At 37.3% G+C, this 15381-nt stretch overlaps 1 protein-coding gene across 1 annotated transcript; it reads left to right on the forward strand.

The window, feature by feature from the left end:
* Positions 1–902: 902 nt before the first annotated feature.
* On the forward strand, positions 903–2811 carry LOC308626384 (E3 ubiquitin-protein ligase RNF8-like; the record flags this gene model as incomplete). Its single annotated transcript, XM_081251352.1, is given in 3 exon segments — positions 903–1193; positions 1197–2144; positions 2350–2811. Coding segments are annotated over 3 exon segments (1368 nt in total). The 3' UTR covers positions 2479–2811.
* Between the last annotated feature and the right edge of the window lie 12570 nt (positions 2812–15381).

Raw genomic sequence — 15381 nt, forward strand, 5'->3', positions numbered from 1 at the left:
TGAATGCATGTTAGTGAAGAACACAATGACTGTTGCATAGTTTTGTGCTACTGCCTTGATTCATGCTAAGACTCCAGCAGTTTTACCCACTATTGCTTTTGTACCATCCATGTAAATGTAAACAGAGTGCAAAAAGCAAATAAATCTTAGAATTGTTATGAATATAATCTTATCTCACAGACATCTTGGAAGGGTCTTAGGGACATAGGGATCCAGAGATCATACCAGAACACATGATACCAGATCACATAATGGTAGGAAGTTTTAATAAAAATTTTTAATATAAATGAGGGACCTGATAATTCTACTAGAGTCCATTATTATTGGTTCAGCAACTCTTTATTCTAAAAATAATTAGGCCTTAGAATTTATCATTTTTGAGGCATTTTATAAGGGAAAAAATAAGGAATCATTTAATCAAAAGTACCCATCAAGGACTTCCCTGGTGGCGCAGTGGTTAAGAAGCCGTCTGCCAATGCAGGGGACACGGGTTTGATCCCTGGGAAGATCCCACATGCCACGGAGCAACTAAGCCCGTGTGCCACAACTACTGAGCCTGCACTCTAGAGCCCGCAAGCCACAACTACTGAGCCTGTATGCCACAACTACTGAAGCCCGTGCGCCTAGAGCCCAAGCTCCAAAACAAGAGAAGCCACAGCAATGAGAAGCCCGCGCATCACAATGAAAAGAATCCCCTGCTCACCGCAACTAGAGAAAGCCCACGCACAGCAGTGAAGACCCAACACAGCCAAAAATAAATAAATAAATAAATATATTAAAAAATATATTTTTAGGCTTCTGTCTGTAGTGTAGGTATGGCGCCCGTGAGGAAACCCAGAGGCGGGGGGAGCCCGGGTCGGGGTCTCGCTCTGTGCTGACCGCGACCCAGGGCCGAGTAGGCTATGGGGGATCCTGGCTCCCTGGTCACGGAAGGCCGCACTGGTGACCGGAGCTGGTGCTTGCGGCGCGTGGGGATGAACGCCGAGTGGCTGCTGCTGGAGGATGGAAACGAGGTGACTGTAGGGCGAGGATTTGGTGTCACATACCAGTTGGTATCAAAAATCTGCCCTCTGATGATTTCCCGAAACCACTGTATTTTGAAGCAGAATGCCGAGGGCCAATGGACAATTATGGACAACAAGAGTCTGAATGGTGTTTGGCTGAACAGAGAACGTCTAGAACCTTTAAAGGTCTAGTCTATCCATAATGGAGATCACATCCAGCTTGGGGTGCCTCTGGAAAATAAGGAGAATGCAGAGTATGAATATGAAGTTACTGAAGAAGACTGGGAGAGGATTTATCCTTGTCTTTCCCCAAAAAGTGACCAGATGATGGAAAAAAATAAGGGCTTGAGAACTAAAAGGAAATTTAGTTTGAATGAATTAGAGGGTTCTGGAGCTGAAGGCCCCTCAAATTTGAAATCCAAAATAAGTAAAGTGTCTTGTGAACCTGGTCAGCCAGTGAAGTCACATGGGAAGGGTGAAGTGGCTAGTCAACCCTCTGAATATTTGGATCCTAAGTTGACTTCTCGTCAGCTAAGTGGGAAGACCACAGGGGCTCGTGTTGACTCAGGCCCCGCAGAAGTTGTAGAGCTTCATTATAAGAAGCAGAAAGCCTCAAATCCTTCAGCATCTCACAGCAGCTTAGAGCTGTTTAAGGTAACGATGTCCAGGATTCTAAAGCTGAAAACACAGTTGCAGGAAAAGCAGGTAGCTGTTCTGAATGTGAAAAAGCAGACCCAAAAAGGGAACTCAAAGAAAATTGTGAAAATGGAGCAGGAACTGCAGGATTTACAGTCCCAGTTGTGTGCAGAGCAGGCCCAACAGCAAGCCAGAGTGGAGCAGCTGGAGAAGACTTTCCAGGAAGAGCAGCAGCATCTCCAGGGTTTGGAGAAAGAGCAAGGAGAAGAGGGCCTGAAGCAACAGCTGGCCCAGGCTCTGCAGGAGCATCAGGCTCTGATGGAAGAGCTAAATAGCAGCAAGAAGGACTTTGAAGCAATCATTCAAGCCAAGAACAAAGAATTGGAGCAGACCAAGGAAGAGAAGGAGAAGGTGCAAGCACAGAAGGAGGAAGTTCTTAGCCATGTGAATAACGTGCTAGAGAATGAGCTCCAGTGTATTATTTGTTCAGAATACTTCATTGAGGCTGTCACCTTGAACTGTGCCCATAGTTTCTGCTCCTACTGTATCAGTGAGTGGATGAAGCGGAAGATAGAATGCCCCATTTGTCGGAAGGACATCAAGTCGAAAACCCACTCCCTGGTTCTAGACAATCGCATTAATAAGATGGTAGATAATCTGAGCTCGGAAGTGAAAGAACGACGAATTGTCCTCATCAGGGAACGAAAAGCAAAGAGACTGTTCTGAAGACCGTACTCCAAGGGCATTTGAAAGACTGCCAGACAATGGGAACTTGGGATGGTCTGGAGGATTCTCAATGGACAGGTCTGGGGCCGCTCTGAGACAGAGCATGGGATAGAGCCACGTGGGACAGAGACTGAGTTAGGAAGTCCTCCGTCACGACCCTCCATGTTGGCCATCCCTGCTGCCACCATTGTCTGAAGCACCGACTGCTTCAGGGTACTTAAGAGACTCTGCTTCGCTACACTGAACAGGTTATGTATTTCTGTTGTGCTTTTTAAGTTTGTTGTTGTTATTGTTTTGGTACCTCAGAAGCACCTCTGTTGATACATGTTTTGGGCAGGTTGGGTGTATCCCTATGGCTGCCCCTGAAGGCGAAGGCAGCCTCTCTTTGAGAGGATGGCATACCTCTTTTTTGTGAAAACAATGTCATTTCCTGGAAATAAAATATAAAACCTAAAATATATATATATATATATATATATATATATTTTTTTTTTTTTAAAAAGTACATATCAATATCTATCTTTACATGGAGCTGTGTAGACAGTGCACAGATGAAGTTAAACAGACTTTGTCTTGAGGAGTTTATAAACACTACAGACATAAAGGGCATAAACAGGGCCAGTAGCGAACATGTACATTAAATTAGTTAATAATGCCAATTTGTAGAGGGATAACTACATATTCGATGAGATATTAATGCTTTAGCCCTCAAAGGAGAAAATTTTTAGCTCTACCAAATGGCATTAAGGATCTGAATACGTGGAAATCTACCCATGCATATAGATGGAGTGACTTGACAGTGTAAACATGTCTACTCTCCCTGAATGACTCTCAGTCCCAATCCAAATGTCAGTTGTAACAGACAAACAGATGAATGGAATAGACATAAGAATAGATAAAGAAATAATAGCTATAGCTATACTATTGTATAAAGGGAACTCCTAGAATCAACAAGACTGAAAACCCTAGAGAGATGGAAATATATATGAATAAATAACAAGTATATTATCTCAGTAAGTAAAGAAGAAAATCAATGAGTTACTACTTTACACCCATCCGACAAGGGAAAATTGCCCAGTTCTAGAATGCTAAGTGTTGATAGGGAAACAAGAATTCTTTCACACTTGAACACTGCCATTTTGGAGGACAATCTGGCACAGCAGTTGCACATATACCAATTATGTATGATTATCCAATCACACTCCTAAAGGAAAAAAGGGAGAATCCTTACCAGAAAAAGCACGTAAAAGAATATGTTTTTCACAACATTGTGGAAGCAGGGAACTGGAAACAACCTCGTTGTCCACCACTAGAAGAAGAAAGTGGTGGGTGCACGTTCCTGAAGATGACACAGCAGTTAGAAACAGCATCTTGATTGTGTTGATGGTTTCATGGGTATATGCATATGCCCAAACTTATCAAATTGTAGACTTCATATATGTACAGTCTATTTTATGTCAATTACACCTTAATAAAGATGAAAAGAAATATATGGATTAGAAATGATAAGCCTCCTTCACTCTTCCCCACCCAGAATAAACCTCTTGGGAGATGATTAGGGTGTCAACTCATAATTCTTAAATTTGCTGTAAAGGTAAAGAATCCAGCATTTAACTAGACATTTCTGCACAAACTGTATTTGAAGGTAATCAAATAGTTGGTGAAAGAAAGTTCTTTATAGAAAATCACAACTAATAAATGCAATAGGAGAAAAGAATTATAAAATATCTATTTTCCATCCTACACTGAAATAATAGATCTATAGAAAACTATCATCAATGGTCTCTAAACCATGAGGTGAGAGGTGGATGAGGAACTTATCATAATTGGCAAGTCAGGCCAACATCATCTGAATGCACTGATTAATCTAACCAAAGGAATATCATGTGCCTCCCATTATGTTACACTAGGAAATACATGGTACTATTCATGAAGTATTCTTACCAAGAAAACAAACAAACAAATGAATCAAATCAAGCCTTTAAATCTAACCACTAGGTTAAACAAGAAACATTTAAAATGATACCTCAAGGACACAATCAGCCAAAAGACAAAATGTGGGAAATTATTTAGAAGAAATAATCCAGTTTCTACAAAGAATGAAATATATATTAAAAAAACGTGGGGTGGAGGGTTGTCAAAAAAAAAAAAGAAAGAAAGAAACAGCGTAGCTCGTAGAAACATAATGCTTGGTGAAAATGGAAGAAAAAGAGTGAGATATATTTATGTAAGTTTAAAGTGTATACACACAAAATGACACTACATATTTCCAAAGATGCATTTACACTTAAGAGTATACATTAAACACATCAGAGCAGTTACCTGTTGGGGAGGGGAGGATGGGAGGGAGGAATTTGATAATAGGAGGAAGTCCATTTAAAATTGCTTTTTTGCCTTGCCTAAATCAGTGACGATACTGTGCCATGAACCAAAGAATAAGATTAATTCACCCTCTACATGTATCCCTCCCTCCTCTAAAAAAGACACAAAAGAAAACTATATATATCATAGGATGGTAACAAATTCACATAGTCTGCATATTTGGACAAGGATAATTAGAAAAACCTACCAATTTTATGATTAATCAGGAAAATTAGCCAGAGAGCTGTAGAATTCTTGAGAGCTGAAAGAAGATCTCAGTAAAAGCTTTTCTAGTTCCCGGATTGCCAGTATATCTATTGCCTGACCATACCAAATTGATTTGTGTCTGTTCTTCTTTGGAAAAGTCATCAACAAAGGAGACTCCACATCTTCTAATAGCCTGTTTTAATATTTAACAAACAACCCTCTCAGGAAATTCCTTCTTATCTCTGTACTGTATTTTCACGGTTACTTTCCAGTTAGTTCTCAGAGAAGAAGGATGAAAGTTGGTCTACATTTTCCTTATGATAATGCCTCATGTATTAGGAGGTATTATGGTCTCCAGACTAATTAATTCCAACTCCTTCTACCTGTCCTCTTGGGTCTTATTTATTCACCACTTTAATCATATTATTAAACTACTCCGAACTTCTCCACTTCACAGCATCCTCAAGGTAAGGAGACATAAACTGAATGCAATACTAACTCCACGATGGCCCAATGTGTGACTAATTGAGAGAGAAATTATCTCCAACTATTGCTACCAAGAATCCTTAAAGATAATAACTAGTGGCTGGGAGATCTCATCAACCTTTTTCTTTATGCATTTTAATTATAACAATTCCTTACATGTATAAATGTTATTCCTACAAAGAACTGTCTAATTTGACCTTCCAACAACTAATGACAGGAAAGATGTCACGATTCTCACTGCATAGATGAGTAATGTAAAGTGCAAAGAGGTTAAAGTAATTTGCCTGAGGTCACTGAGCTCTTAGGTGTTGGAGGTAGGACTTCTAAGCATCTAGGAAGCAAGCTTGATTTCAAGCCTGTGAAGAGCTTGAATGGGAGGCAGTACAGAGCAAGAGAAAGAATATTAATTTGTTGCCAGAGGACTTGGATTGAGACTCCAGCTCTGCCACTGGCAATGGTGTGACCAAACAGGGATAATAATAGGGTTGAACATTATGGTTAAGGCGTAATGCACTCTATAAACTTTTTGTTTGTTTGGTTTTATAAATTTATGTACTTATTTATTTTTGGCTGCATTGGGTCTTCATTGCTGCACGTGGGCTTTCTCTAGTTGCGGCTAGCGGGGGCTACTCTTCGTTGCGGTGTGCAGGCTTCTCATTGCAGTGGCTTCTCTTGTGGAGCATAGGCTCTAGGCGTACGGGCTTCAGTAATTGTGGCATGCGGGCTCATTAGTTGTGGCTCGTGGGCTCTAGAGTGCAGGCTCGGTAGTTGTGGCGCATGGGCTTAGTTGCTCTGCGGCATGTGGGATCTTCCCGGGCCAGGGATCAAAACTGTGTCCCCTGCATTGGCAGGCAGATTCTTAACCACTGTGCCACAAGGAAGTCTCTAAACTTTGATTTTTCATGTTTTCTTTGTTCTGATGATTTGAATACATCTGCTTTAAGAAGCTATTCCAAAGTAACTTTCCTTTTCTTCTTTTTAAGAAGTTATTCCAAGGTAATTTTCTTTTCTTCTCTGCTCCCGCATCACCAGTTTAATTCTTCTTGAAAATATGTTTTTTGATGTTATCAGTTGTTTGGTTTTTCTTCCCCTTGCACCTGGAGCAACATTCCCTTGTTCCTCTTGTATTTTAGATATTTATTAACAAAATTGGGAAATAAGAAACACATTCACTCTGACACTTTTGTCCTTCCTTAGATTACATAATCAGCCTCAAAATATTAATCGACTATGGACAAAAAGTGAGAAGCAATAGATATTTGTGCTCCCTTATATTTGTGGGTTTTGAAGCAGTAGAAGAGGGAGCAAATGACCACAGGCATTAAGGGAAAAATAATTAATATCATGTAACTTATGCAAGTCTGATGACTCTTTAAACCTTTAAAAGTTAGTGCTGGAGAGCAAAATCTCAGAATGTGTCAATGATCCACTACTGCAATACTTGTAATTGTAGTAGTTATACACCAGATTTTCCCACCTAGAGTGTCACAAAGTCTTCACAATTATAAACAATGCGTAAACTTTATTTCTTGCTATGTAGGGAATTTCTGGAAGTATATGATTAACACTCCACTTCTAGAAAAGTCCCTCTTTTCATCCACATAATTAATTGGTCCAGGGCCTCTGTCCGTCTTTCCAAAGTTTCCAGAGAGTCAGTGATTACTGACTTACTTATGATTCAGTTGTTCAATACTTCCTTGGATTACATGAGCCAGTTTATTTTTTCTTTTGCCTTAATGTGGTAAAAACTGATACCTCTCTCACCATCCAACTAATATCTGCTACAACTGATGTTTACATGGTTGAGGTGCTGTCTGTCAGATGGGATGCTGAGCTGAGCTGGTCATGTGGAAATGTGTAGAAGAGAAAGTAACATTAACCTGGCAACAAAGAAAAAAATCATGCAGCATGGGAACATGTAAAAACTTTACCTAGTGAGTATTAAAGAGTACACAGTCAGGGCATCAGCAACATAGTATTGAAAGAACCATAAAGTGAACTGTCTGATAACTGTCTCTGCTTTTATAGACACTGTGAGATATTATTATACAGTTGCCATTGACTGTGTTGTAATTGTTGCTCACTTTAGCTTTGCTTCAAGTCTTTAACTGTTTCAATGTGCTGCCATAGCTAATATTAAAAAGTGTGACAGGAAAATAGAAGGTATGAGGACTCAGACTGACATACAAAGTAGAAAAGAAAGAAGTTGAAACATACCATATTTTCTCAGTCCTAGTCTTTTCTCTCTTCACACATAATGTGTCTAGAGTTGGAATGTATTTTACAGTGATAATTTCTTAAAACCCGCCAGTCATCAGGGAAGGAAAAAAAAAAGTACGTTGTCTTGTCATTGTCTGCGTATGTGCAAACCTGCGTTTCGAAGGAATCTGTTCAACTTGTTATTTACTATTGAATTTTAAGTTAAATGGGGATCTTCTTTTTGTGAAGTGAAAGCCTTTCACTAAAGCATTGGACATTTATCTGTCAAAAGCTCCCAGATGGCTTCTAAGAGAGGTAACTTTTCATTTACATAAAAACCCTGTGATGGGCTTCCGTGGTGGCGCAGTGGTTGAGAGTCTGCCTGCCGATGCAGGGGACATGGGTTCGTGCCCCGGTCTGGGAGGATCCCACATGCCGCGGAGCGGCTGGGCCCGTGAGCCATGGCCACTGAGCCTGCGCGTCCGGAGCCTGTGCTCCGCAATGGGAGAGGCCACTACAGTGAGAGGCCCGCGTACCGCAAAAAAAAAAAAAAAAAAAAAAAAAAAAAACCCTGTGATTTTACTGAAATAGAAAGTGCAGGAAAAACACTGGTATTCCTCAACATGCCTATAAATTCTCCTGTCAAGTCTTAAGATGTTAAAGAGGTAAAGGTTTGAGCACGAACTATGAAATGTAGTGGGTCACCAATGCAGACCTCTTAGATGTCAGCCATGCAGAAGATTTACTCTCAAATTCTGATTTGCTGCTGAAAGAAAAAATATATATACATGTAAATATGTGGATAAAAGAATGATATTATTGGCAAGTTAAAATAAACTATTTTCATTTAATATAGTTTTTTCCCCCTTGAAAGCTACTGTAAAATGGGTGAGGTGGCAACTTATAATTTGAGGGATTCATGTATTTTTTTCTGTGTTTCTAACAGATTGCTAGTTGTGACTCGAGTATCTGTTTTTCAAATACATGGGTCTAAAAAAAAATGTGGTTGAAATAAATACACCGAGCTCCAATTGTAATTGCTTAACAAATAATTTTATTCTCTTCATCTTCTAAAACTTCCAGGGCATCATTAGTTAATATACACTGAAGCTTGAAGGTTTTGTAAGTTTCTACTACCATATTTTTTAAATTATCTTTTTTAGAAAAATTTAGAAAAGTTTTTATGAGAGGTTCTGACCAGGAAGTTTACTGAAAACAATTGGTGATGATTAAATGTTTCATTGCCACTTTAGGAATTCTTTTTAAGCTCTCACAGAGATTGGAATTAATTGGGACTGAAACAAGAATTAATCTCCAGCCTCAAAACATTTGAATGACCTGGCTCTGAAAAAAAAACTGAAAACTGTATACTTACTTTGAGGCTAGTGATAACTGAGATGGAGGAATCATTAGTAAGGCAAATAGTAAATATAGCTGGCCATGCACTGGGTCTTATATACCCTTGCTTTTCTTTCAGTATCAATGGACCTGACTGTGAATATTTAAGTGATCTTTAGCTCAGAGGTGCAAAAGTGTTGAGACTTTTTACTTTAGAATCTCTCACTTAATTGAATTCTATAGCCTATCTAGAATCTGTGGTCTATGTCAAGAATACATAGCTTTCTTAGATCTTTCATATTCTTGTTTTATGAATATGTGTCTGATGTTAATGTTAATACACCCTTTTGTAAAGCAAATTTCATTATGTAAAGATGTTTAATTTTTTTTTAAGTAATTGAATACCTTTGTTTATCAGGGCTCTAGTAGAAAGCAGTGTGGATTATTGTAGCTTGATACTAACAGATCAGATTCAGTGCCTTTGATTGGCTTGAATTTCCACAGGGATGGATTTTAAAATAGTCTCCATATCATGCTAAGATACTGCAACTTGTCGCTTTTGCCACCTGTGCCACCAACTGCCCACCATTGTTCGAGGGAAGCCACATGCAAGCATGACCAGACTTCATTATCTTTATCATTGTTATTATAGTCCATAAGTTAAGAGAATACATTCAAAGCATTTCCTACAATCATATATTACCTTTGAGATTACAATTGCTTGTATTAGATTTAGCTGTTTTTCAGCTGCCACATTTTATATCAATATTGCATAGGTAAATGATCATTTCCTTCTAGGGAGAAAAATACTTTACCCAACACAATGGGTACAATGGACAAACTTAAATAATGATTTAAATTAATAACTATAGAAAGAACATATATGAACGGTGGGTTTTCATTTACAAAAAAAGACTTGGTATTTTTTAAAAAATCAATATTTACTCATTATATTTATAAAATTTTTTAAAATGTAGTTCTTACCAAAAAAAAAAAAAGACAGAGAGAGAAAGGGACTTAGTAGAAAAACTCAGAATATATAGCTCTATTTATTATATTGGATAATTGGCAAGTAAGATATATCCTCAAATATTAATGCAGAAGATGCTTCAGTGATCAAAGAAAGCACTTCCCTCTTTAAATAAATTTCATTTTGGTATATTACTGACTCTGTTGTTATGGATGAACTGCTTTTTAGATATACACTGCTTAATTCTTGAATTGAAGAAACCGAAATGAGAAACTGCCAAAGGGAGAACTGAGTATAAGGTGAGTCTGAGACATGACAGGAAAATAAAAAGATGAACGGATGATGGAAAATATTTTTAAAGTATGACTTCATTGTTAATGATTCTTTTCACCAGAGGAACATTCCTAGGTATGAAAAATGAAACTAAATGGAACTTTAGATCAAAAGATGGTGCTTAATAAACATAATTAAAAAGTAAGGAAATGGACTTTCTCATGAACGTAATCTGTTTTGGAGGTTTTGATTTGTTAGAAATGACATAGAAATAATAACAATGATATAGACATTTGTTAGAAATGACATAGAAATAATTACAATGACACTGTTTCTAATATAAATCTATATATAAATCAAGATAGAGTGAATTATTCTAGAATGATTAAAATGACTAGTCTACATCCTGAGACCTAGTGTTGCTTGACTGGAAAGAGGAAAGTAGCAAAGAAATGGTTTACTGTGAGAAAGAATGATGTGACTTAAAAAAAACTTTCAAGTCTCGATAGATAATGCAATTATAATGCAATTAATCTTATCAAACTGGCTTCATGATTTAGCATAGCATTGGTAAACTTAACACCTCATTGCTTTCACTTGAAAAGTTGATGATGTGGATGGGCAACTTTTTCTTTTTTCTTTTTTAATGTGAGTTTCCTAGAAATATTTTACAGCCTGAAATAAAAGTTTTGCCTGAATATATATTTATTTATATATTTTTAACATGACAGAAAAACATAAAAACCAAATACAGGACAGTCATATTTTTTAAGGAACCAAAAGATCTGATTAGCCTGGTGTTAAACCACCAGCTATAATTTGGTATATGGCAGTTGATCATTGGGGCAAAAATGCCCACTCTGAGGCCTGAGTGATCTAGATTCCTAGTTTATCCTCAGAGGATAATTTTATGGGGATATCTTTCTCCTGTGCTTTTACAACGGGTCTGATTGTTCTGTTCTACTCTGCTATACGAGTACATGGAGGACTCATTTAAAAACTCTCTGTGTATCAAATAAAAGTTACAGATTCCACGTACAGAAAATATGAACACATATACAAACGTGTGCACACAGTTACAAGATGTTCACAGATTCCAAAGCTCTGTGTACCTGATTCCAGGTTAAGAAACTATTTTGCAATGTCACATATACTATGAACTTGCTGTAAGCACAGCCTTTCCTCTGTCACTGAAGTCTATATAACTTCCATAATATGATAGTCTCGCCTGCCAGTAGGTAAAATTTTTGCTCGAGAATAGAACAGCAAAGAAGAGGAGCTTTGTCTGCCAGTAGTAAACTCCAGAGGGGTGCATACCAGTACACAAAAGGAATGAACAAGCCTTAAATATTCGACAGTCTGTCGTCACTGACAGCCCCAAAGAAGTCAAACCTCAAATTTGTCTAAGGCTCAAAGTTTAGCTCTTGATTTTATGGTAGATTTGATAGACAAATGTATGCTTTACATAAGTAACTGTAGAATAATTTATATTTTTCTTCTTTTAAATGGTTAAAGATATATGTCTTTATGACATTCCAACAACTAAGTAACACTAGGGACAAAAAAAAAGGACACAAAAAAGAGTATGGCTGGTTTCCAAGCTTTTCTGCAAAGAATAGTGCAGTGATGAAGAAGAATTAGCCACAGCAGTTAAATCTCTTGCTTAGATTTTTTTTTTCACAATTAGAGAATGCACTCATCATACAAAGTCTTACTGTCAAATTGATCCCAATAGCTTACACTGAAGACCTTTTATGAAACTGATGGGTGAAAATTATATAAGTCAAGCACCAAGATGAATACAAAAGTGAAAAGCTTTTATCCCCCTTGGGGAAAAGTCACGTTTTTTACAGTGTCAAAGTTTTAAAATATTACTAAAAAATTAGCATAAAGTAAGAGAGGTAAGTTAGTCAAATTTGGGTGAGTTAAATATTTTAAAAGTTGAAGAATGGACTTCTGCTTTCAGCCAAGATGGAATAGTAGGGACTAGATTTACTTTCCTGACCGAAACAAATTAAAAACTGAATAAAACATGTGAATCATTGGTTTTTTTGTTTGTTTGTTTTTTTGCGGAACGAGGGCCTCTTACTGTTGTGGCCTCTCCCGTTGCGGAGCGCAGGCTCCGGATGCGCAGGCTCAGTGGCCATGGCTCACAGGCCCAGCCACTCCGCGGCATGTGGGATCTTCCCGGACCGGGGCACGAACCTGTGTCCCCTGCATCGGCAGGCAGACTCTCAACCACTGCGCCACCAGGGAAGCCCTGAATCATTGGTTTTTAAGAAACTGGACATCATGAAATGAGTGATAGTGATTCTAAAAAACAGGAAACAAATGAGATGAGCACCAAGATGGTCTCAGCTTATTGCCTACAAACAGTATCTAGATCGTAGCACAGATTAGAAGAATTCAGGTGGATACTGGGTAGTATCTCCGAGTTCAGAAAGCATAGTTGGAGTCCAGGGAGGCCAAGGCTGCTAGAGTTTGCAGGGCACAGAGGAGAGAACTTTGTAAACGGAGATATCCTACACACACAAACAAAGCTCACTCAAGAAGAAATGTATCATTTTAAAGGTCATCTATCTATTAAAGAAATGGAATTTTTATAGAGAAAACCCCAAGTCCAGATGGCTCTATTGGTGAATTCTACCCAAATATTTTTTAAAAGATAACAATCTTACAAAAGCTCTCTCAGAAAAGTAAAAAGAAAAAAAAATACTTTCCAACTTATTCTATGAGACCAGCTTTACTCAGATATGAAAACCAGACCAAGACTTTACAGGAAGAAAACTACAGACTAATATTTTTCATAACATAGATGCAAAAATTCTCAACAAAATTTTAGTAATTTGAAGCAAAAAGTGGGTTCCAAGTGGGGTGTTTTTTCCTCAGGAATGCAAGGTTGGCTTAACATTTAAAAATCTATCAATGTAATTCATCACATTAACAGACTAAAAAGGAAAACCACATGATCATCTCAGCTGGTGCAGAAAAGCATTGAACAAAATCCACATCCATTCCTGATTTAAAAAAACAAAACAAAACCTCTCCACAAACTAGGAAAAAAGGAAATTTCCTTAATCCAATAAAGGGCATTTATGAAAAGCCCACAGCTAACATCAGACTTATTGGTGAAAGACTGAATGCTTGTTCCATAATGTCAACAACAAGGCAAGTATGTTAGCTCTCAATATCTCTATTCAACATTTCATTGGAGGCTAGGGTAAGCAAAAGAAATAAAAGGTATGGAGTTTAGAAATAAAGTAAAACTGCCTTAATTCATAGGCAACATGACTTTCCTATCAGGAAAATTTTATGGAATCACATAAAATGTTTAGAACTACTAGAGCTTAGTGAGTTTGAAGCATACAAGATCACTATACAAAATTCAATTGTTTTTCTGTATGCTAGCAATGAAAAATTAAAAATTGAAAAAAGTTTGACAAAGAAGCAAAGGCAATTCAGTGGAGAAAGGATTATCTTTTCAACAAATGATAATAGAAAATTTGGATATGCATGTGCAAAAAGTAAATTTGATCAGCATCTCACATCATATACAAAAATTAATTCAAAATGGATCAGAGTACTTAATAAAATCTAAAACTATACAACTTCTAGAAAAAACAGACTAGAAAATCTTGAGTTAGGCAAAGGTTTTATAGATGTGATTCCAAAAGCATTGGTCTATGAAAGAAAAAATTGAGCTTCATCAAAATTCAAAATTGCTCTCCAGAAAACACTGTTAAGAGAATGAAGAGACGAGCCACAGATTGGGAAAAAATATTCGCAAATAATCATTACATATATCTCATAAAAATTTATATCCAGATATTTAGAAAAACACCTCCCAGGTCTCATTAGTAAGAAAACAAATAACACAATTTTTTAAATGGCTGAAAGATTTCAATAGACCCTCCACCAAAAAAGATATAAGGATAGAAAATAAATACAAGAATGATGCTCAATGTCATTAGTCTTTAGGGAAATGCAAATTAAAACTCTAAGATACCACTCTGTGCCTATTCAAAGGTTAAAATTAAAAATAATGACCATACCAAGTTTTGTTGAGAATGTGGAGCAACTGAAACAAACAACTAAAAAAAAAAACTAAACTAAAGTTAGGCATATCATTGTGAAACTACAGCAATCAAAGATAAAGATGCCGCAAGAAGTCGGAGGAAAAAAAAAACCTTACCTATAAAGGAAAAGGGATTATAATTACATCTGACTTCTCCTCAGAAACCAAGTAAGAACAGAGTACAGTACAATATTTAAAGTATAAAGAGAAAAAAACTATCAACCCAGAGTTCTGTACCCTGTGAAATTGTCTTTCAAAAGTGAAGGAGAAATAAAAACTTTCTCAGATAAACTGATATTGAGGATATTTGTTGCCAGTAGACCTGCCTTTTTTTATGCTAATATATGAGTGAAATGAATGTTAGTAATGATACAAGGGACAAGAGGGAGGAATTAGGATTATTAGGATTATTTTGTTATTATAAGGTATTCACACTACCCGTGAAATAGTGTAGTTACTTGGACTTGGATTAGTGGAAAATGTATATTTCCAACTTCAGGGCAACCACTAAAAAAAATTTAAAAGATGTAAAATTGATATGCATAAAGAAAGGAGAGAAAATGGAATCATATAAAATGTTCAGTTAGAACCACAAAAGGCAGAAGAAGAGTGGAAGAAAAAAACAGGAACAAAGAACAAGGGCAACAAATAGAAGACAACAACAAGTATGGTAGACATTAATCCAACTATAGCAACAGTCACTTTGAATATCAATGGTCTAGATGCACCAATTAAAAGACAGAGATAGAGTAGATCAAGAAATAAGACCTAACTATATGTTGTACACAAGAAACCCACCTTCAATATAAAGATACACATAGATTAAAAGTAAATGGATGAAGAAAAATATACCATGCTAAGGCTAATCAAAAGAAAACAGAAGGGACTTCCCTAGTGGCGCAGTGGTTAAGAATCCGCCTGCCAATGCAGGGGACACGGGTTCGAGCCCTGGTCTAGGAAGATCCCACATGCCACGGAGCAACTAAGCCCGTGTGCCACAACTACTGAGCCTTCGCTCTAGAGCCCATGAGCCACAACTACTGAGCCCACATGCCATAATTACTGAAGCCCACATGCCTAGAGCCCAACACAGCCAAAAATAAATA

The sequence above is a fragment of the Mesoplodon bidens genome (genome assembly GCF_964165515.1).
Source record: "Mesoplodon bidens genome assembly, chromosome: 12".
In the NCBI taxonomy this organism is placed as follows: domain Eukaryota; kingdom Metazoa; phylum Chordata; class Mammalia; order Artiodactyla; family Ziphiidae; genus Mesoplodon; species Mesoplodon bidens.